Genomic DNA, 25,920 nt, shown 5'->3' with positions numbered 1-25,920 from the left:
TTCCTACAATAAGTTATTTCTGTATATTAGATGTTCTTTCTCATATAACTACATGTAGAATTGAGAATGAAAATGGGAAATGTGAGAACAACAGCTCAAGGCAACTAATTGGTCTTCAACGCAGCGAGAAAATTCACGCACATAGGGGCAGGCTTCAGCTAGCCACCAAAAATAATGTATTCTATTTCAACGAAATGGACACCACGAAAACATATAATTGATCAAAAGTTGTAAAACCACAAATCTAAAAAAGCAAAAATTTACCGATTTTGAAGTCGAGGTTAAAAATGTTTTGTGTGATTTCAACCCTCCCACTATATCTCTAGCCAATGTGCAATAACAAACACAATTCTCAGAGTAAAAATCACTTCAAAAGAAATCTGAGTCCGATTTTTATAACATTATCTGCTTCTGTCTCCGAACAATCATGGTATTATTAGTGATTTTGGTTCTAGAAATGAATGAGTTCTCGGATCATATGCCTTTATGTTTTGAACTTACCTTTTCCCCTATATGTCAAAAGAGAACAAATACTGCAACACGCAATTACATTAAATGGGAAACAAGTAAAAATGATGAAAATGCAAAATGTTACAACCTCACAGAGAAAAACTATTGTCAGTTGTGTATAATATTACTTCAGATGTCGACATACAATGCCGTAAGAGAGATAACTCGTATTATTTATGATAGTGTTTTCAAAGTGTTTGGACACTCAGTTTCTATTAATCAAAACATAGATCGTCAAAATCGACCGAATAATGAATGGTTCGATGAAAATTGATAAAATGCCCGAAAAACATTTCATGTCACTAGAATTTTTTTTCTACGTCACCAAACAGATGCAAACAGGAGTGAATACGTAAGTGCTAGAAATTTTTACAATAAAGTGAAACGAAATGCCCAGTACAATTTTAAGAGAAAAAAAGGTCTGGAACTTTGTAGTATTGCAAAAACGAATCCAAAGAAATGTTGGTCAACCTTAAAGCCAAAAAAACAAATCAAAGTGTGTAGCGGACGACAAAGCAATGTTTAGTTATTTTGAAAATTTCTTTGTATGAACCCACCCGAGCTATCTGATGCAGTGTTAGATATTTTAAACAACACTTATTTTGATGGTGTAAATATAGACTTATTAGATACAGACATCTCTGAAGACGAAATTATTAAAGCACTAAAGAGATTTAAATCCGGGAAAAGTGCAGGTAACGATGATATTGTTTTTTTCGCACCTATTTTAGAAACTTTTTTCAACTTGATATTTGCTATCGGAGTATATTCAGAAAATTGGACTGAATGTTTAGTTATTCCTGTTCCAAAAAGTGATGATCTTACGAGTCTGATTAATAATAGACCTATAATATTAGTAAGCATCCTGTCAAAGTTGTTCACTAGTATTCTAAATAAACTCATCATAGATACCAGGACTAATTTTAGTATATACGCCAGACGCGCGTTTCGTCTACAAATGACTCATCAGTGACGCTCGAATCCAAAAAAGTTAAAAAGGCCAAATAAAGTACGAAGTCGAAGAGCATTGAGAACCAAAATTCCTAAAAGTTTTGCCAAATACAGCTAAGGTGATCTATGCCTGAGGTAGAAAAGCCTTAGTAATTCAAAAAATTCTAACTGACCGTTTGTTATCGTGGTCTTAGGACGAAAATCATATAATAGACAACCAATTTGTACGATTAAATTAAATTAATGAAAGTATCTGATTAAATTAATGATTACATTGGCAAAGTAATCATGATTACATCTGATTACAATGAATTTAAAAACAAAACAATTTGAATGATGTGGATGAATAAATGTTTAATATAACTATAGCGTTTTTGAGAACGTATTTTATTTGGTTCAATTATAAAATGATAACTTCAAATTAAACTTCATCTATTTAAATAAACACCAAATTTCACTACATATATATGTTACAGTGAATTTGTATAATCAGGAATGATATGTAGAATCCCTGATTTTTCAGGGAATATGTAGAATCACTAAAATCATTAGCAATTATTTATAATCCCTGAAAATGACCAGTGATTTTACATAATCACTGAACATTTTAATAATTATTCTACAAATTCCCTAATATGATTTCAGGGATTATCAATAATTTGAGGATCCTTTGTTTGATAAAAATAATGAATATAGACAAATTATCATTTTTTTTCTTTCATGTTCCCTTGTCAGATGAAATAATATTGCTTTTAAACACAGGATGATCTCAAAGATATAACCAACACAGGGTTTCGAGATGAAGTTGAAGACTTCAAAATTAATGATATCAGCCGGTGTCAAATGGGTATTCGTGTATTATTTGTACATCCACAGAGCATGTTATTTGTGGTACATGTAAAACAAATAATTTAAAAGATTATGGAACATCTTCTTTTTTTGTGTGTGTTTTTTTTTTTGTTGTTCAAATGAACGAGAAATTCATACTGAGAGAACTTGCGCATCTAAATGTATATAAAAAACAGGCAGAACTAAGGATTGACAAATATAACAAAATTTTAGAGGAAGCTGGAATTTGGTGTAATTGTTCACAAAAAGTCTGAAAAACGATATCGTCTGTCAACGAAACATGGTATCTTGATCGAAACAGTTCAAGGTTGCTAATTCCCCCCTTTTTTTTTGGGGGGGGGGGGGGTGTTTACTGATACTTTATTTCTCTTAGGCGTAACGATAAAAATCTGATTCGATATGTGAAGGAAAAGGTCTTGTTAAATGTGGATTTTGTGGTAAAACCAAATGTGAAGCACATTATTTTAATATATTGTGCCTAACATTTTAAAAATTGGGAGTTATCATTTTGATAAATTGTGCTTATTATTTACAATTTGTGTTTATAATGATGTTTTAATATGTTTTTATACAATACAGTATTTGACTTTTATTCATTTTCTTTATAAATAAAACTATTTCTTCATTTCAGTTATTATGTATAATCCCTGACGTTTTTTCTAGTGATTATACATAATCCCTGAAATTTTTAGTGATTATATATAATTCCTAAACTAGCCAGTGGTTCTACATAATCCCTAAAAATTTCAGGGATTCTACATAATCACTGATTATACAAATTCACTGTAACATATATACATTACACTTTATCACCAATGATCTCTAAATTATTTTGAATTAAATTTAATAAAGATATATCATAATCAAGAGGTTTTTTTGTTTGTCTTCTGACCTCTTTCATAATTTATAAGTATTCCAAGTTGCAGTTTATGGAAGTTTAAATATGGATGAAATAAAGTTACATTTGTACCAGTTAAAACTATGTTAAATTTTAATAGAAATGTTTAATCAAATTGTAAACAATATGTATTAAAGTACTAAAAATCATTGCATTTTACATGTCCAGTCCATATACAAAAAAAAAATTAAACAACACATTTGTCCAACTTTTAATTTAGTTTGTGCTAATTAGATAAATTTTCATGTCTGATTTATCTTTTATCATATATATTTCCCTACAGTTGTACTCAGTTGGTAATTGCAATAAAAACAAACCTTAATTAGTCTCCTACCTGTCAATTCAAAGTTGACAAAAATCACAAAAAATTAACAAAAGATATTAATTCAGAGTTAAAGAAAAGTATTACTTGAATATATAACAGTTATTATTGTATAGCAATATAATATTTCAAACAGAAAGTAACCAAAAGTTAGCGTGCAATAAATTCCAATATTGCACTAGTGCAATAAATCTTCAAATTTCATGACGTCATCAACGACAAAATCTTAGTTGAAACTAAGTTTTACTTTCAAATATTATATTGCTATACAATATATATGCAATAATAAAATTGAGAAAGGAAATGGTGAATATGTCAAAGCGACAACCACCCGACCATAGAGCAAACAACAGCCGAAGGCAACCAATGGGTCTTCAATGTAGCGAGAATTCCCGCACCCGTAGGTGTCCTTCAGCTGGCCCCTAAAATATGCATAATAGTACAGTGATAATGGACGTCATACTAAACTCCGAATTATACACAAGAAACTAAAATTTAAAATCATACAAGACTAACAAAGGCCAGAGGCTCCTGACTTGGGACAGGCGCAAAATTGCGGCGGGGTTAAACATGTTTATGAGATCTCAACCCTCCCCCTATACCTCTAGCCAATGTAGAAAAGTAAAACAATAACAATACGCACATTAAAATTCAGTTCAAGAGAAGTCCGAGTCTGATGTCAAAAGATGTAACAAAAGAAAATAAATAAAATGACAATAATACATAAATAACAACAGACTACTAGCAGTTAACTGACATGCCAGCTCCAGACCTCAATTAAACTGATTGAAAGATTATGTCTTCATCATATGAATATCAGGTACAATCCCTCCCGTTAGGGGTTTAGTATCATACTATCATAAAATATATGAGAAGAACATAACCCGTGTCATGCCAACAACTGTTTTTTTAGAAATAAATGTGTTTAGTTCCGATGCAAAGACCCTATCAGTGAATCAATGTTAAAGCCAAAATATGCAATCTTTAATGACCTGACAACAGTATCGTAACTATATCCCCTTTTAATAAGTCTATTTAAAGGTTTTGTTAGTTTCTGAGGAGAATACTGACATTTTTGTGCTTTATAAAGAATATTTCCATAAAATTTTGGATGTGAAATACCTGAACGTATAAGATGTCTGCATGTTGAGTTATATTTACGAATTATTTCCTTATACCGGTGATAAAATTTAGTAAATGTTTTGACCAGTTTGTGATATCGAAAACCCTGGTGTAATAATTTTTCAGTAATACATAAATTTCTCTCGCTAAAATCTAATACATTGTTACATACACGAGCGAATCGTACAAGTTGAGATATATAAACACCATAAGATGGTGACAAGGGAACGTCACCATCTAAAAATGGATAATTAACAATAGGAAATGAAAAATCATCTCTTTTATCATAAATTTTTGTATTAAGCTTCCCGTTTATGATATAGATATCAAGATCGAGGAAAGGGCAGTGGTCATTGTTATCATTAGCTTTATTTAAAGTAAGTTCTACAGGATAAATTTCTTTAGTATACATACTGAAGTCGTCATTATTTAGAGCCAATATATCATCCAAATATCTAAAAGTATTGTTAAATTTTTGTATCAAATGTTGTTTTGATGGGTCTTTGCTAATTTTAGTCATAAATTGTAACTCATAACAATACAAAAACAGGTCCGCAATAAGTGGTGCACAGTTAGTCCCCATTGGAATTCCAACAACTTGACGATATACGGAATCTCCAAAGCGAACAAAAATGTTATCAAGTAAAAATTCAAGTGCATAAATAGTATCAAAGCATGTCCAATTGACATAGTTCTTTTGTTTATTGCTACTAAAAAATGATCTAAAAGAGTTTGAACATATGTACTCGCATTCCGACTTTTTAAATGCCCAGTTAATTAGGGATGTGAATTTTTTCTTAATAAGAATATGAGGCAAAGTGGTATATAGGGTAGAAAAATCAAAACTTTGAACAGATTCAAAATCACCAATATATGCATGCAATTTATCAAGTACTTCCAACGAGTTTTTGACACTCCAAAAGTAATTAATTCCACTATTTTCAAAGGCCTTATTTGAACAATTTATTATCAGGTTTTTTATTGTACCAAGTGTACTAGTAAGTAAAACAGACAATTTAGTAGTTGAACAATGGCTGGAAGATGAAATAAATCTATATTTGTAAGGTTTTTTGTGCAGCTTCGGAAGCCAGTACATAGTTGGGACTTTCATTGTGTTTGGTTCTGCTTGTAAAGAAGTAGCTAAAAGTTTATGTTTGTTATGCCCGCGTCACACTGTCCCGATTTTTGTATACGATGGACACCCGAATGCGAAAATTGTAAGTTCGTACGAAGTTGGTCCCGATCTCTTTAAAATACCAAAAAGTGACCGAAGCAAGTACGATGAATAACGAAGTCTATACGATGGTGCCGATATTATAAACGATAGCAAAAGATGGACATACGAAGGTTAACCGAAGACGTGTATTTAAGCTTCATATCTCTGCCGAAGCCTACACGATGGATCACGAAGGCTAACACGATGGATTACGATGATGGTGCGATGGCCATACGATGTCAAAAGATACCAACATAATTTCGACAACATATCGTTTCTGTACAAGTCTACCATGCATGGCGGGAAATCGATATTTTTGTCTAATTCTTATAAAACTTAGTTTATTATCCCCTCGCCTACTACATATAAGTTGCGTGTAGATAAAATTGTTATGGACACTCTAGAACCAAAATGCTCAAAACTTGGTATTGTGTTACTCGTTAAGAATATCTTAAGCGCTATTGACTTTCAAGTTCAAAGGTCAAGGTCACAGTGGCAGTTGTAATACAAGGCAATACCACCCTTGTGGACACTCAAAAACCAATATGCTTCAAAAGATTTTAACCACATTTTGGTATATTGTTCCTCCTTGTAATGATCTGACATTTTTTACGTTCAAGGCCAAAGGTCAAGGTCATGCAGATGGACTTATTTTTTCTCCTTGAAATAGAATAATAAACAGGAAATTGGTTGCTAATTTTTTTACCTGCTGGTTCTAAAGATAATATTAAAGGTATTTCCAATTACTGAATGTTTTGGTTGATTTCTAAAAAAATAGTTTATGTATCAAATATGCATATTCAATTTACCATTTTCTGCATGTGTCATATACAAATATAGTGTCCATATTTGTCCCCAATATGTTACATACGAGGGGATTTCACGCTCGGCATTGCCTTGTTTGAACTGTAAAATGTGTGCATAAGTCTGAACAATCACCCATAATTATGCCCATGTTTACTGATCTGTCTTAAAGGTAAGGAAATGGGTTCGTTGATCCCTTTTATTCAAAAAGAGCTGGTTCCAGGAGAATATCACAATAATATAGATAAAAGGAAGGATGGGGGAAAGCAACAAATGCGGCAAAAAATGACATATAGAAAACAAAATGGTTATGGAGTAAACATTCGTGTGACAACAACTCAGACGATACATAAAAAATCAGAATAATGAAGAAAAAGTTGGTTTCCCTGTATACGTGTACCTGCAGTGTTGGTGTACGAGGCGCGTTTATGATTTTCATTATGCTTACTTGATATGAAAAATTGACAAAAAATAATATTTTACTTGTAAAAGTAAATCCTAAGCCTGTAATAGCTGCTCTTCTTGTTCCATTTGAATTAATAGAAACAACGCTGTCGCCTTTCTTGTTCTCGTAGAATCATATGATATGAGCTCCATGTTTTGTGAACGTTTTTCTTAACTGTCGTATTAGACTGACCAGTGCATATCGCGCATGGTACTTAAAATGTATTTTTGTGCGAAAATTAAAATTGAGAATGGAAATGGGGAATGTGTCAAAGAGACAACAACCCGACCAAATAAAAAACAACAGCAGAGGGTCACCAACAGGTCTTCAATGAAGAGAGAAATTCCCGCACCCGGAGGCGTCCTTCAGCTGGCCCCTAAACAAATATATACTAGTCCAGTGATAATGAACGCCATACTAATTTCCAAATTGTACACAAGAAACTAAAATTAAAATAATACAAGACTAACAAAGGCCAGAGGCTCCTGACTTTGGACAGGCGCAAAAATGCGGCGGGGTTAAACATATTTGTGAGATCTCAACCCTCCCCCTATACCTCTAACCAATGTAGAAAAGTAAACGCATAACAATACGCACATTAAAATTCAGTTCAAGAGAAGTCCGAGTCTGATGTCAGAAGATGTAACCAAAGAAAATAAACAAAATGACAATAATACATAAATAACAACAGACTACTACTAGCAGTTAACTGACATGCCAGCTCCAGACTTCAATTAAACTGACTGAACGATTATGATTTCATCATATGAACATCAGGCACAATCCTTCCCGTTAGGGGTTTAGTATCATACCATCATAACATATATATGAAGAACATAACCCGTGTCATGCCAACAACTGTTTTTAGAATAAATGTGTTTAGTTCCGATGCAAAGACCTTATCAGTGACTCAATATTAACACCAAAATATGCAATCTTTAATGACTTGACAACAGTATCGTAATTATATCCCTTCTTAATAAGTCTATTCAAAGGTTTTGTAAGTTTCTGAGGTGAATACTGACACCTTTGTGCTTTATAAAGAATATTTCCATAAAAAATTGGATGTGAAATACCTGAACGTATTAGAAGTCTGCATGTTGAGCTATATTTACGAATGATGTCTTTATACCGATGATAAAATTTAGTAAATGTTTTGACTAGTTTGTGATATCGAAAACCCTGGTGTAATAATTTTTCAGTAATACATAAATTTCTCTCGTTAAAATCTAAAACATTGTTACATACACGAGCGAATCGTACAAGTTGAGATATATAAACACAAGGGAATGTCACCATCTAAAAACGGATAATTAACGATAGGAAATGAAAAATCATCCCTTTTATCATAAATTTTAGTATTCAGCTTTCCATTAGTGATATAGATATCAAGATCGAGAAAAGGGCAGTGGTCATTGTTAGTATTAGCTTTATTTAAAGTAAGTTCAACAGGATAAATTTCATTAATATACACACTGAAGTCGTCATTATTGAGAGCCAAAATATCATCCAAACATCCAAAAGTATTATTAAATTTGTTTATCAGATGTTGTTTCGATGGGTCTTTGCTTATTTCTGTCATAAATTGTAACTCATAACAATACAAAAACAGGTCCGCAATAAGTGGTGCACAGTTAGTCCCCATTGGAATTCCGACAATCTGACGATATACGGAATCCCTAAAGCGAACAAAAGTGTTATCTAGTAAAAAAACAAGGGCATATATAGTATCAAAGCATGTCCAATTAACATAGTTTTTTGTTTATTGCTACTAAAAAATGACCTAAAAGAGTTTGAACATATATATTCACATTCTGATTTTTTGAATGCCCATTTAATTAGGTGTGTGAATTTTTTCTTAATGAGAATGTGAGGCAATGTGGTATACAGGGTAGAAAAATTACTTACATTTAGCTGGATTTATTGCCGTCGTAGTTCCATCTTGTCGCTTTCGTACTTTTATTCGATGGCAACACGACGGGATTACGAGGTCTTCACGAAGTCGTGTTGCCATCGTAAGACCTTCGGGTATCTTCGTGATGCATTCGTGTAGACATCGTAATGTCAAAACTGCCCGATGGAAACGATGGAAACACGAATGCAATACGATGTGCAAAGATGCATTCCCGGTGACATTACGATGGTGAGGATGGTGAAACGAACTCAATACGAACCCTCAACATCGGACGCACCTTCGGGGATTTTTTAACATGTTAAAAAATTTAGAACCCTTCCCGAAGTTGTCCCCGAAGGCTAGAAAAATTGGCCGATGGTATTACGATGGTTAAAGATGGCACTACGAATAGCCCGATCTGGATACGATCAGTCCCGATATTGAAAATTTACATAATCGTGTTGCCATCGGCGTAAAAATCGGGACAGTGTGACGCGGGCATTACAGATGTCGTTTTCTGAAAATGAAGTCAGTTGGAATGTTGGTGAATTCGTGATTTCCTTTTGCAGAACCTCTATATAAAATTTACGTCAAACAATAATGATATTATTAGCAGCTTTATCAGCCGGGACAAAAACAAATTCCTTGGCTAGTTCTGTTAGTTTATTTTTGATACGCGAAATAGGGTTTTTATAGTTTTTGTTGAGGGTAAAATGTTCTTTAAAATGTTGTATTCGAATATCAACTATCTTCATTACTGAATTAAAAAAAGAGTCCAAAGATTTTTTGTCAGCTTTTTCCCGTTTTACCCATTTCAAACAGTAGGCGCGGAGTGAGTCGTTGATGATATTACGACACTCATTCCAGTTAACAGTTGACGGGGGACGATATTTAGGTCCTTTACTGAGGAATGATTTTAACTCTCGGTCGCGAACGATGTTAAGGTCTCCTGTTATAACATGGGAAATTGATCCATAGGTGTATTCTGAATTACTGCAATTACACGACATAGGTGTATTTTCAGTGATATTTACATCTTTACACAATTGGCTATAATTAAACACATATTTTCGGGTAGATTTCTTGTAAATATAACAAATGAGAGGGAGTTCAGTATTATCAAAATATCCAGGAATTTGGTCTTTAACAGAATGGTCGTTAAAAATACCGGCAATATTTACAAAATCAAAACCTTTATTGACATACTTTATTTTAATAAAATGTTTTTTATGATCTTCAGGGCGATCAATTTTTGGAAACAGTTTAGAATAACAATATGCCATTATAATTTGGACAATTTCATACTTAGGATTGTAATATGAAATTGTGTTGCAATCCTCTAAAATTTTATTTAATTTATTTATAGGTAAAGAACAAAGCTTGGTTAACAGATAATGTCTGCCGTTGTTTTTTGAAATGGAAATTAGGTCCGAAATATTTGTATGGTTGGTCCGAAATTTTCTTTGATTGCGATTTTTTCTGCGTCCATGAGAACGCATATATTATTGTATAGTAATATAATATTTCCCACAGAACGTAACCAAAAGTTAGCGTGCAATAAATTCTAATATTGCACTAGTGCAATTAATATTCAAAATTCATGACGTCATCAACGTTTAAATCTAAGTTTAAACCAATTTTTACTTTCAAATATTATATTGCTATACAATAAAAGGGTTATTGCATGAATATTGGGGAATATTGTCGCGAGTAGAATTTTATATTGCACGAGCTTGCGAGTGCAATATATGTTCTACCCTATATTATTGTATAGCAATATGATATTTCCCACAGAAAGTAACCAAAAGTTAGCGTGCAATAAATTCTAATATTGCACTAGTGCAATAAATCTTCAAAATTCATGACGTCGTAGAACATATATTGCACTCGCAAGCTCGTGCAATATAAAATTCTACTCGGGACAATATTCCCCAATATTCATGCAATAACCCTTTTATTGTATAGCAATATAATATTTAAAAGGAAAAATTGGTTTAAACTAAGATTTAAACGTTGATGACGTCATGAATTTTGAAGATTTATTGCACTAGTGCAATATTATACAATTACTGTCTTTTGATGAGGTAAATATGCGGTTTTATTGACTTTTGAAAAACTGATATTCACTGAGGCCGACGGCCGAAGTGAATATCAGTTTTTCAAAAGTCAATTAAACCCCATATTTACCGAAACAAAAGACAGTAATTGTTTTATTCCATATTCCGAGAGAAGAACATGTATTTAAGGAATAACATATACCAAAATAAATTTAACATGAAAAATCTAACCATAACAAAGCGCGTGACGTTTAGCGCGGTGAATAACACTTTCTCAGGTGAATATGCTTTTTTATTCAAAATCCAATTCATAAAGAGAAACCTACTAAAATAATACCAATATGGAATAATAGAATTTATTGCACGCTAACTTTTGGTTACGTTCTGTGGGAAATATTATATTGCTATACAATAATATAGGGTTATTGCATGAATATTGGGGAATATTGTCCCGAGTAGAATTTTATATTGCACGAGCTTGCGAGTGCAATATATGTTCTACGCAATCTCGTAGAACAATTGCGAGTGCAATATATGTTCTAACGCAATCTCGTAGAACATATATTGCACTCGCAAGCTCGTGCAATATAAAGTTCTACTCGGGACAATATTCCCCAATATTCATGCAATAACCCTATATTATCAAATATTAATATGAAGATTATACAACGATGAATATACATGTATGTACAATATCTTTTACAAAGATAAAGGTTTATAATTGTATTATATGTCTCTGCTTACGCTAATGATGACTTTTAAATACTGTAACAGTTTATTTTTTTACTGAAGTAGACATGCTTAAAGTAACCAAACCATTTTAGTATGTTAAAAATTTATCAAATATGAACAAAGAGGTTCATTTAATGATCAAAAACACAATTTTAGATTTTTTTTATTGTAATCAGAATGTAATCAAAAAGTAATCATGATTACAGGGTATTTTTAAAAGTAATTGATTAAATTAAATTACATGATTAATGATTACACTGATTACTTGAAAAATTGTAATCAATTACAGCTGATTAACGATTACAATTACAATTACCCCAAGTCTGGTCTACTGTTGACGCTATATTTACACTACATGGAATTATTTCAAATACTCTTCGGCATAAATTAGATTTATGCTTATGTTGTTAAGTTTGCCATAGCATGTCTATGCTTTTGCAATAAAAATTCATTCATTCATTCATTCATTCATTCATTCATTCATGCATTCATTCATTCAAAGAAACTAAGTAAATTAACAGTAATCAACATAAATCAACAACCGACTACTAACAGTTAGTGACACCTCAGCTCCAGATCTCAATTCAACACAGTCCCTCCCTTTAGGGTACTAGTATCACATCATTTCATATTATGCCAGAAGAATATAGGCCGTATCATGCCGTTTATTTCCGATGAAAATACCATATGAGAGAATCATATGAAAGTATTAATTTTAATTCCAAAAACAATGTTATCTTTTATGTCTTGACAACAGTATCGTCGCTATATCCCTTCTGAATAAGTGTTTAAAGGTTTGATTAGCTTTTGATAAGAAAGACGACATTTTTTGGCTTTGTTCAGAATATATTACTATAAAATATTGGATGTGAAATACCTGAATATATACGATGTCTGCAACGATGATAAAATTGAGTAAAAGCTTTGACAAGTGTGTGATATCGAAAACCTTAATATGATAATTTCTCAGGAATACCGGTAAACATATTTCTTTTGTATAAATCAAAACGTTGGACATGATTTCAAAAGGATGTAGTGTTGATATGTGGATACACATATTGACTTCACAAAACAGCCTACAAGAAGTGGAAAGAAATTTTAATTATGAGCAACATGAACCTCACGCAAAATAGGGGTTCTTACTAAAGACTGGTAGATCCTGTTCTACTAGTATCACTCGTCGTAGGAAATAATTTACGTTTTTTGTCATCATCAACAAAAAATTCCTACTAGAGTTATACCTAACCATTTCTTAAAAAATTGTTGAATGCTCAACTACATATATATTCCCGGATTAGCATTACCAAGTAATGAGATATAAAACAGTCGTTTTAAATGACATACGGAATTTTCAATCGTGAATATAAAATTCAAATTAAGTAACATTATAATGTACTTTTTGTCATCTTCGCTAGCCAAGGTTATGATTCGCTCACTTTCTCTTCACAAGGAGAATGGATCGTAACCCTTGGCTAGTGAAAAATTTTTGTACATTACACCTAGTTTCGTTTTTTTTTTTTTTTTTTATCAACAACAGCTTAAATAGCATATAAGATGTACCACCTGAAACCTGTCCTGTGTAATATCACATGGTCTCGAAAGATAGTTTTCATCTGCTATCTGCATTATCATCTTTTCATTACAGTTTTCGTCCTCTGTGAAGAATACAAATAGATGAGGATCATGAAACCAAGCATGAATATTTTCATTATATAATACAGAGTTATCTAAACATACTATCGAAATTTAGCAAAATGACCTTAACATAAACAGTAAAACTTGTCCTATATAGACATTTCAATTTCTTAATGGAAACTCCATACTACAATTTTCGACAAAAGAGACGATTTTTCATTCATTAATTTTACTATTTTTAGACGGCGATGTTCCATTGGCTCCATCATAGGGTGTCTATTTTTAGACGGCGATGTTCCATTGGCTCCATCATAAGGTGTCTATATATTCCAACAATATTTGTAAGTAAAGTTGGCTGCCCCTTTAGACAAACTTAGTTCGTATCTTATAATTTCTGGTTATATTATTGTACTAATGGCGCTGAAATAACTATGTAATCCGTGTAAACTCATCGAACATTGAAACAAACTTATTAGTAAATGTTTTCTTATTAATGTTCGAGTTGTAATAAGATCTTTGAATATTGTTTGCATTTCATAAATAACGATGTTGTCATCATCAAATAAAAACATAACTAAATTTGTAATTTTTTTTCCGAATGTTTCATTTATGTTCATTTTCTATATTGAGATTGCTTTGACTTTTCATTTAGCGATATTTTATCCAAGGTTATAGTTGACTTTTTTACATTGATTTTTATCGCCCCCTTTTTTTTTATTAATTTTGTATTTATATTGTGTCAGAGATCAAATTTATCCGTTCAGTGTGTTTTTACTTGTTTTTTTGTTAACATGTCGTTTTGATTAAGTTAAACCATCCATTTCCATTGATATTTCATTGTTTGTTGTTCTATGTTGTAATGTTACACTACCATTTCAGGTTAGGGTAAAGCTTGTCGTCTGTAAAAACATTTAAACCTGCTGCACCTGTCCTATGTCAGGAATTTGCTGTTTAGTGGTTGCCGTTTGATGATGTGGTGAATTGGTGTTCCGCGTTTCTCGTTTGTTTTAGTGTAGATTAGACCGTTGGTTTTCCTGTTTGAATTGTTTACATTAGTAATTTTTGGGACCTTAATAGCGTGCTCTTCGGTGTGAGACACGGTTCCGTGTTGAATGTTGTATTTTGACCAATGATTGTAAACTTTTTACACAGTGAGTTTGGATGGTGAGTTGTCTCATTGACAATCATACCACGTATTCTTATTTCTATGATACATCCACTAATGAATCTAGACGTTAAGAACATGAATTTTAATGTTATACTAGTATTCATAAATCACTTCCATTGTTTGGGGTTAGTAAAACATTTTGTATAGATTGTCGGCTTTTTCGCATAAAATTTTGAAAGAAATATCAATTAGGAGATAACTGTATTTTTTTTTAAGTCTGGCCTATGTAAAATTCAGAGTTTACCTAGCGACTCGTAGCGGAGCTAAGTAAACATATATTTGCAGTAAGATAAAGTTTTACGAATGCCAAACTTAAAGTACAAACAGTGAGTTATCTTCATTATTGTGAACATACAAAAATTTTGTCCCGTAAATAAAATATGAACGTGTCCCTATAACTTTCAATATTCATGAAAAGCAGGAGTGGTTGTATATATTCCATTAGCATCCAATAACTGATCAGATGACTTCATCTTGAGGTTTGTCGTTGTATTTTAAGATTATTTTTGAATTTTTGAATTTGTCTTTATTACTGTTAATTTCTACTATTACAGTTTGTGAACATTATCATTGTAGTACTTGTCTTTTGTTTCTTTTAAATAGTTAAATCTACTGAAAAGGTAAAAACTTAATTTAAGTACGGATAGAAGTAAACATACCAACACCATTGTAAAATAACTTCTCCTGCTGTAGAAGATGCAACATAAGACTCTTAGTTCCAGCAATATTTATACTTGACTTGGTTGTCTCAAGGAATAGCAACTTGTTGTCTTGTTTCTTTGTTATATCAACAAAGATATTGCTTTTGCAAAAGTTATTTTCATTTTGAGATGTTTTTGAAAACCCTGTGGCCAAAAAGTTTTCGTAAACAACTGCTTTAACGGCATCTGTGTTGATTTTTGTTTTACTAAAAAGATAGAGATGAGTACTATCAATTGACGAAACGACTTGGAGCTGTTTCTTTTGAAGAGTCGTTTTGAAAAGTTCGGAAGCCTCTTTACACATCAACAGTTTCAGTATCAGTGGGTCAAAGTGTAACGTCTTGTTAAACAAAGCTGACAACAACTTATGTACTTCTTTTTCTGCTTTGTTAATAGTGATATCTCTCCCTTTTAGATACACACTGGAATTGTCTTCCTGCAGACGAACGACTACGTCAGTAAATGTTCTACCGATTGTTTCAGCAATTCCAAAACACTTTATAGCTTCAGTTTTCCATTTATCTTCCAGTTTTACTACCTTTTTAGCAGTTACTCGATGGATCTCGTCAATCTTTTTACATATGTAAGACTTCTTCGTTTCAAATCCAACAATGAATATATTGGTTTTGTCTCGCATAAGGGCGATGCTTTTCTCTTTTAAGTCGTGGGTAAATAGCTCTTCAACTAAGCTTGATGTAAACTTGAGTCTTTGAATAGGTTTCATAACAATTCCATCAGTTTCTCTAGCTAAAGCGCTTTCAATTTCAGTAAGAACATCTTCATCTTCTATCGACTTTAACTTTATTTCCAAAAGTTCTTCTGTCGAGTTAATGCCTTCTACTGTTGAAATATCCAAATTGCGTATAACATTCTGGACTTTTAAGAAATGATGAGTCATTAAAAACTGGATTTTCATTGGATCAAGGTACCCGGAAGAGTTCTCCAAAACTCTGTCTTGGGAGCATAATTTGATACGAAAGTTTTTCCATTGAGGCTTCCAAGTAAAATCATTCTCATTCGTCGAATCTATAAAATTGAACAATTCGATAACGTGCTTAATCTAGTTCATGGAAGTTTTGCTTCTATAGAAAATGATTCCGTGATCACATGATATCTGATTAAAAATGACTATAGTTGTTATTTTCTGTGTCATTTGGTCCCTTGTGGAGAGTTGTCTCTTTTGCAAACATACCGCATCTTCTTTTTTAATATGTTGCTTTGATTAAATCATTTGCTGCATCGGTTTATTTATTTTTATTTTATTTTACAATGCACCGAAATATCATTAAATGGCCAATAATAAAGTACCAAATCGTTTAACATACATAATGTTTTGATAAAATAAAAAGTCATTGATCTAGGTCGACTTACGTATAAACTTTGTTTCCAGTTTGTATTTGGTTATGATTGGATTTTTCAATTATAAACACTCCCTCAAACAATAAACATACAAGAGGCTACCAAGAGGGTTACCAGATGCATTCAATTCTTCCATATTTTTTTCAATGTGTTTTTATAAGATCGTCATGAATATAACTGAAATATTTACTGTGAAAATCATTCGGATGTTCGCTGTATCAACACTTCATGTCTGTATTCCTAGTTATCTGGTACTCAGCTAACTACTACACTTTGTTTGAGTGTAGCGTAATAGTGGCGGATTCATGTTTATATTCCCATTTTGTGTTTAGGTTCTTATATAATTTGTTTTTGTATCGATATTTCTCTGCTATCTCATTTTGAATTTTCTCATTTGCTTATGTAACTTCTTTTTTATTTCAGGGGAATTTTGCTCAAAATACATTTGCATTCATGTAATTTTATAGCGTTTAAAACATTTTTCTATCTTTGGACCCAAGCAATGACCAATATTTTCAATCAATTGTGTACCCAGAACTTTAGATGCGGTAGTCGTTTCAGGCGTTACAGGAGACATATTGGCGCTAAAAGTTTTGGAACGTTTTGGCGTGTTAAAGAGTTAACACCTTTATTTTTAAAGCGATTAAAAATTCTATAATACGTTCATGTGGATATGTTAGGGCAAGATAAAATCTGAAACCTTCATCTGAAACTTTTAAATAAACACCTAAGATTGGATGCGTTATGATCTTTTGTACATTGAGTTTGAAAAAAGACCATTTATGAACATGTTATTTTTAATGTCAGGAACGCCAATCTATAAGCCAAATGCAGTTCCAATGAATATGAGGTTTTTTTGGCTTTTTTTTTTTTGTCTTACCGATCTGAGAGATCCAATTTTCCCAATCCGTGCCACAGGTATCACTGTCGGTATCAGATCCTGACATTATCCTTTTTACTGAAAAAAAAAGAAAACACATTTATTTTATTGTATGATAAATGTAGCAGAAGAATTGATAAATGAGCACTCCATAAACTGACATTGTACATTATGTAAATCGAATATTTCATCTAGTTGGTTTTACCTTTTTATACTAGTCTTCACATTTGGTAAATGCTTTTTATGAACAAATAAATATTGGAATACAGTGCAAATTGAATCCCGGGAAAGCTTTTTCCAAAGTTTTCATAATTTGAAATTATAATTCCTTACAAACCAATGCAATCCCTGAAGTTATAATTCCAAGTTCCCTCGTATTTGTTTTTATACTTGAACGGTCGGATTCAGAAAGGTTAAAACACGAAGTGCAAATAGATTTATAAAGAGCCTATACAAGATTCTTTGAAATAATATCATCAATTTATAACAATTTCCTTAGAATCAAAATATTATTTATTAACTACATATATTGCTGTTCAGGTCAATACCGTAAAATGGTTTCTTGTATTGAAAGATCTTGGCTTTTAAATGTTTCAATGAGCATCGAAGGATATCTTTAATCATAATGTTTAAGTTAAATAATGTTTTTTTTTATTAATACAACTTCAGGTATCATTCGGACGCATATCTTAATAAAAAGAGAGAGTAGACAGATACCAAAGGGACATTCAAACTCACAAGTCGAAATACACTGACATCAACAATACTAAAATTGAAACAATCTGACAAACAACATTACACAAACATTACATAAAAAATAGAGACTGATCAACACGAGCAAAATCTAAAACTGGGGTTATCTCAGATGCTCTGAAAGGGTAAGTAGATACTGCTCCACATTTGGCACTCGTTATGTTGCTCATGTTAATACAAAGCTGGTAATATATCTAATTCGATAGGTCACATTCGTGAAAAAAGGGACGGTATTGTTGTCATGACTGAAATCATCTGTGAAACGGTTGTTCCATAACGGTCGACAAACTCGTAATAACGTCCGTAAAATTAATGAAGGGATGATTTCAACTTTACCTCTTGTAACTCTTAGCTCAATGGCTCATTGCGAGCAGCAATCATATATTAAGAAAATCATGATAGGAAATACAAGCCGTGGAATATTAATCAACTGGAAGATAAATAATCCAAAAGCAGGCGTTGCAGGAATATTGCTACCCATAAATAAATGCTAGTATTTGGTTAATGAATACTCTGACTCGTTTGTTTTGCCCTTTTAGCTGCACTGTACTTTTACGTTTAAAATATGTGCCCTCCTGAACTATTAAGGGTTCCTATGAAGATAATTCCAGAACAAGTGTTGTGTGCACTATTACCAGAATCTTACAATTGTTAGGATTGTATGGAAAAAAAGTTAGCATTATACTTTATGTTCACTTTCCGTTAAATTGATTATGTCCTCTCGATAAACAAACCAAAGATTGCTGACATATTTAATGCATCTATCATATCGAACTTGAAGTAGGAGATACAACAGATATAGTCAAGTCTGTCTCGTATCATGACTTACATTAGACATTAACAATGATTGTCGGTACAGACCAAACGTGATAATTTCAGCTTACCAAATTTAAAATTACTATTTCTATGTAGCAACAGCCCAGTGGAGCCTGAATATGGAGTATATAGATATAAGAAGGTGTGGTGTGAGTGCAAACGAAACAACTCTCCATCCAAATAACACTTTATTAAAGTAAACCATTATAGTTCAATGTACGGTCTTCAACACGGAGCCTTGACTCACACCGAACAACAAGCTATAAAGGGCCCCAAATATTACAAGTGTAAAACCATTTAAACAGGAAAACCAAAGGTCTTATCTAAATAAAAACGAGAAACGAGAAACACGTGTGAACTACATAAACAGACGACAACTACCGTACATCAGATTCCTGACTTAGAACAGGTGCAAACATTTGCAGCGGGATTAAACCAACGGTTTAAGCTATATAAAAAACCAGAAACGAGAAACACATATAAATATCACGCAGGTAATATTCCAGGACTTGTATTTCCTATCATGATTTCCACAATCGGAGGTTGTTGTTAAAATTGAAGCTTAAAACCAAGAGTTCTGAATAGTAAAGATGAAGTCATTCCTTCGAACAATTTGACAAATGCCATCACGAGTTGGTTGACTGTTATGGAATATCTGTTTCACAGATGACGACGATATGTCCCAATTGTCGTTATCACAGTTGTTTCCTCTTTTCCTCGAATGTGACCCCTCCGAATAAGACTAATCATCGAATTTGTTCTTATTATTAAATTATCAACACCAAGGGTGTCACAGTGTATGATTACCCTCCCGGAGCACCTGCTATCACCTTCGGTGTTCGTGTTGGTAAATCTTTAATTGTATATTTTGTGTTTTGTGTAATTTTGTTTGTCTTCAGGTTTTTACCTTTTTAAGCCATAGTGATGTTATTTAATTTCCGTCTCATGAGATAAAAGTTCCCTTTTATATCTTTGTCCTCTCCCTTGTCAACTATTTGTCTTATTTGTCATTGTAGTTAAAGTAACAAGTGATCTTACTTTCTGGTTAATTCTGCAAACACATAAAGACCAGTTTGACCTTCTCTTTCAACTTAGATGGGTGATTCAAACATCTATAAATTATGTCAACGTCATAAACAAACTTTGAAAATGACCAACTTTGAAGAGATGAATGCATGATTAGTTTTATATCTAATTATATTATTAAAACCTGTGATGTGACCCTTACTTTTGTTATCGATTTTCAAGTTTATTCTAGTGGCCCAATTTGCTAGCATAATATTACCAAAATATGTAATCACCATTATGTATGGATACTTCCAAACAGTATGTATAGACCAACCAACAACGGAAACAAATAACTGATTAATAAATGAAATAGTATATCACATATCGCATTTTTTTAAAACAATAAATCTGCAAATTGATAGTGCTTTGCTGCTTAATGTAATTCCGATAATTAAAGTTGTAATGACATAATGATAAATAAACCTTACCCTAATAGATTTCCTTTTTTGTCACTACAATTTTAGAAATGTGAAATATCGATTTCCTTGAAAGACGGAAGAAAGAAACTTCAGTTTCCTGAATGATTCAATAAATTTTAGGAAAGTTTAGATTTGAATATTTGACAGATTATTATTTTCTGAGAAGGAAGCGAAAATAACGGCAGTCCTCAATTTTGTGCCAAATTATGTCATTGGTATGCAAGCATCCTTTGGTAGGTTTGATGACGTCACAAGATAGATAAAGAGCCCAATTTTGAAGCTGCTATATGTGTACCACATAAGTTGTCATATTTAGGAAAGTCAATAACGATATAATGATCTTAAATGGAAAAGAGGCTGAAGATATCAAAGGCACAATACAAACTTGAAAACTTTGACCTATAATGGTTTACTTTTACAAATTGTTTTTGGATGGAAAGTTGTTTCATTGGCACTCACACCACATCTTCCTATATCTAGAGAAAATCAACAAAAGGACAAACAACAGTTTACTTAACACTACATTAAAAATAAAGAGTGAGCAACACAAACCCTATAGGTAAACTGACTGGATCTAATATGTGAATCCTAGTAAAGTTTGATACCAGAGGGACATTGAAACTCATAAGTCGAAAACAGACTGACGATGCCATGGCTAAAAACAGGCAAACAGACAAACAATAGTACACAAAACACAATGTCGAAATCTAAAGACTGAGCAACACGAACCCCACCATAACTGACAGTGATTGGTGATCTGGAAGGGTAAACAGATCCTGCTTCACATATGTTTCTTGTCTTATGTATTATGGAATATCGATTTCATATATAATCCGGATGATCAATTCAATGAAAATACTTTAAAAAACATCCGTTTTTATAGAATAAAGTATGATAGAAGGCAAGGATTAGTCTACTTTATAAAGATTTATAGAGGGCATACTACAGTTTTCAAAAATATACAGGTGTTTAAATACAAAGCCGTAAAATGAAATCATTAAAATCGATCAAATACCGAAAATACTAAAATCGTTATTTAAATCAAAATGGACATATTTTTAGATACCTTTTCAATGCCTTTAGACACATAGATTTAATTTCTTTTTGCACTTTTTTAGTGAACATGTTTTAGTTATGCATACATACGAAAAGTAGTTTGACTGTTACAATAGTCAGATTTTAAAGTTGTTAAATATTAACGAATTATCAAAATTCGCCATTTCCTACCCTTAAATATATATCCACTACATAAATGTAAATGTTTTCTTGCGAAACTGTTCCGAAGTCCTTTATAAATTTTGTCCAGTGAATGAAGTTTTAAAAAAATAATTTGAATGACTTCGTATGGTAGTATTATAAGTATATATCTAAATCGAAAGTACTTTTTTTTCTAAAAATTACTTTTCTATCTACTCTCATTAGTAATTGTCGTCTGGTCTCTAGAATTTCTAGTGATAAAATATATCAACAATAGAATATAATCAAATGACCAATCACTTAAAACATTTAGAATTATTAAAACTTATTTACCTGTATTTGCGTTATATCGTTAACGACAGGAAAGGGATGTAACTGTTAAAGTTAAACTAACACTCCATTTCAAGTTTAAACTAGATATTCTGCATTCCTTGCTCTAATTGTTATACAAAATGCGCGTCTGGCGTACACAATTTAAATCCTGGTATCTATGAATAGTCTTTTTCTCATCGAAGTTTTTTTTTATCAGAAGGGATCTTATTGTCAATCAAAGTTAGATTCATAGAAAATGAATATGTTACTATTTTTTCCAAGATAGACGTCACAACTATAACCCTTAATGTTAAGGGCTTAAGATACGATTCGACAACATGATTTATCTTTGCTTTTGTTTTCGAACATATAAACAAAATTTAAATATCAAAATAACCGAACTCAGAGGAAAATTCTAAACAGAAAGTCCCTGTGTATGTTAAGTGTACACAAAACTAGGCATGCAGAACCTAAATTTCACCGTCACCATGTATATTTGAGGAAGAAACGATTTTTGAATATAATTTATATTTATAACAATTATTAATAAAGTTCTTAAAAGAAATATTTGTCTAAACTTGACATATTTATTTGTTATAGAAAAAAAACTTTACGTAGCTTTATTAACCCCTTATCAAGACTCAAAGCATCATCATTGCAGAACACATAAATCATTTAAAAAAGTTTTCCCGAATCGACTGGACGTACAGAGAGATATTTGCCACTGGTCGTCACTTCAAACAACGATTTACTCATAAATGCATTACTAAAAATGTGATGTAAATTTTATTGTTTGTCTAGTATATCAGATCCGTTAAAATACACTTAGAAATAAAAAAAAAAGAATAGTAACCCTCCCTTTGCCAAATACTCTTTGGAGAAGAAAAACAAACAGAAAAGATAGAAATATAGTGATCCTAAACATCTCATTCCTTTTTCTTCGTCTGTAAGTGTTCTGCTGCAGCCTACGTTTTCTAATGCGTAATTGAGTCATCTTCAGTATCGTTAAACTACTGCAAATCATAAAAATAGCTTTTAGAAAGTTGCAACCACTTAACTTCAAGAAGGGGGGGGGGGGTATGTGTTTTTTCTGAGTCAGATTTTTTCTTCAGTTTTTTTCCCGATGCTAGCTATCAAATATTTTTTTTTAATAATGAGGGATCCTTATCCCGAAATCCCGGGCTTAAAAGGTGAAATCCAGAGGTCCCGAACTTAAAGAAATGAGTATCCCGATATCCCGAAATTCGTAAGAATTCCCGGATGTCGAAAGAACCAATCCCGAAATCCAGTGCTTAAAAACACCCGATCCCGGAGTCCCGATAAAGGCCCTATAATGTATAGGGAAACTCTGCATTCGGAATATTTTCTTTTATCATCTGTATGGCCAGACTTTTTTTTATTACGGAAAACCCCCCTCCCCTTTTTTGAAGCCAGAACAACCTGTCCGAAAAATTTGTATTCGGTTCTACGTAACGAACATTTAAATGACATATAGTTTACAAGTGAGAACAAACTTTATGTACAGGTAATTAAACCAGGTGTATAGATGTGAACAAATTTAATGTGAAACCAGTCTACATGACATTAAACTAATTGTAAACATGTTTACTGTACATGGCTTTTAGTGTGAACACGACCAAAATCAAAAGCTTCAACACATAAAACGAATAAAGGAACCAAAAATTGATAAATAAAAAAAGCATTATAAGCATTTAGTTTGGTTCTGTTTGGTCAAAATAGTCATCAAACCTTCACTCCAGCAAATCAATACTTATTTCTCATTCAGGTGTTTATGCAAACGATCGCATAATTTACCTCAAATGAAGATGATAATGAAAAGCATGTCACCTGGAAAAGTTTAACAAGGAATTCGATAGGCAGACCGATTCAGCTGATTGGGTCGATTAACTCAAACATTATTTTACAGGCTCTGACGCAGAAATTTATTAGACGTTATTTTATTTAGTGCCACTGGGTCGATTGCACTGCTGCTTGACTGTTCGGTGCCAAATGTACACACAGTTACATTCACGGTCATATGATCTGTCGATACTAGTTCAGTGATAATGGACGTCATACTAAACTCCGAAATGTACACAAGAAACTAGTACTAATATTAAAAATCATACAAAAATTAACAAAGGCCAAAGGCTCCTAACTTAGGACGGGCAGAAAAATGCGGCGGGGTTAAACATTTTTTTTTAAATCTCACGCCCCTCCCCTTAATACCTCTAGCCAATGAAGAAAAAACAAACGTACAACAATATGAACAGTTAAACTCAGTTCACAGAAGTCCGAGTTCGTTGTCAGAATAGGTAACAAAAGAAACTAAACAAAATGACAATGATACGTAAATAGACAAAGGACTACTAGCAGTTACTGACATGCCAACTCCAGACTTCAATTTTACTGATTGAAAGATTATGTCTTCATCATATGAATATCAAGCACAATATCTCCCGTTAGGGGTTTAGTATTATACCATCATAAAATATATGAGAAGAACATAACCCGTATTATGCCAACAACCGGTAATGAAATAAATGTGTTTATTTAAGATGCAAAGACCCTATAAGTGAATCAATATTAAAGCTAAAATATGCAATTTATTTTTATGACCTGACAATAGTATCGTAAATTTTGAACTGTAGCACCACTGTCTTATGTTATATATTTTGTACATACATCAAGCCGTTGAATCTCTCGTTTGTATTTTTGTACATGTGTCTTTCTGTTGCCTTTTATAGCTTTCCGTGCTGTAAGGTTTTTACTTATTGTTTAAGACCGTACGGTGACCTATAGTTGTTGACGTTTACAACATTTGTTCTCAGGTGGACTTGTTTCTTTGGCAATCATACCATAGCTTCGTATTTCTATGTAACTATTAAGTTCATTAGTCATCAGGAAATTAACTCTTACTATTAGAACATGCATTCTTTAGCTGAAAACTGGCGTAGATTTGATGCCACCTAAAACAAAACAATTTGACGGAAAGATAACGATTGGAATCATACGTATTGCATATAAGAGCGCAATATTTCATGGAAGTTCGGTAATACAAAAACATGTTCTTTTTATCTTAGCAACAAGGTGCACTTCTATATGTATTTTCCTTTGTTTACATAATTGTATGTTTTTATAGTGATTGAGATAATAACACAATTTTGACTGCTGTATCCCTATTTTTTACATTTTTACTGTCTGTTAGTTTTGTTTACACATTGTTGTCAATATAATTGAATATTGTGCGACTGTCATACAAGTGAGAGAGAGGATTTGCTAGCTTTATAACAAGGACGTTTGTACCAAGTCAGGACTATGGCAGTTGTTTTCCATTCGTTTGATGTGTTTGGGCTTTGATTCTGCCATTTGATTTAAGAATTTGTCGTTTTCAATTATCCTTGGAGTTCAGTATTTCTGTTATTTTACTTTTTTCTATATATTTTTTTTTCATTCAAAAGAGCTTCCAACAAAATTTATACAATGATTCAAACTCCTTAAACTCTCATTTGATATAGATTCAGCTATTCATATGAACCATTTTGTACAAAACATACACTGCTCTGTTCTTTTTGACCGTGTTGAATTAGTGGTGTCGCACGATTAGATGTTTTATTTGTATCTATCTACAAAAAATGTAATTGTTTCTAATCCATTTTGGTTTAATTTAGCAAATTAAATATGTTTAAACTAGACAGAAAAATTAAGAAATGTAATGTTATAAATCATATCGATACTTTTGCTGATGATACATTAGGGACTACCATACCATCAGCATCGGTATCGACAAAAATGATATATTTGGTGCGCTT

The 25,920-nt window shown here is 32.2% G+C and overlaps 1 protein-coding gene across 3 annotated transcripts in view; it reads right to left on the bottom strand.

Moving 5' to 3' along the window:
* LOC143073069 (uncharacterized) overlaps positions 1 to 22,339 on the bottom strand; it is a 29,955-nt gene extending 7,616 nt beyond the window's left edge. The window contains exons 1-4 of one of the 3 annotated variants that reach the window (XM_076248320.1): positions 22,130 to 22,339; positions 17,544 to 17,621; positions 15,263 to 16,330; positions 13,364 to 13,455 (exon numbers count right to left, since the gene is read on the bottom strand). In XM_076248320.1, coding sequence (XP_076104435.1) covers positions 13,364 to 13,455; positions 15,263 to 16,330; positions 17,544 to 17,610 — 1,227 coding nt within the window. In that variant the 5' untranslated portion in view covers positions 17,611 to 17,621; positions 22,130 to 22,339. Of the gene's footprint in view, positions 1 to 13,363; positions 13,456 to 15,262; positions 16,331 to 17,543; positions 17,622 to 20,608; positions 20,687 to 22,129 lie in introns of those variants that run through there. The other 2 variants (XM_076248318.1, XM_076248319.1) reach the window with 2 other exon arrangements.
* Between the last annotated feature and the right edge of the window lie 3,581 nt (positions 22,340 to 25,920).

Source organism: Mytilus galloprovincialis, chromosome 4 (genome assembly GCF_965363235.1).
Source record: "Mytilus galloprovincialis chromosome 4, xbMytGall1.hap1.1, whole genome shotgun sequence".
Lineage (NCBI taxonomy): Eukaryota > Metazoa > Mollusca > Bivalvia > Mytilida > Mytilidae > Mytilus > Mytilus galloprovincialis.
The sequence above is the reverse complement of the archived record's forward strand: the minus strand, read 5'-3'. Positions and strand labels throughout refer to the sequence as shown.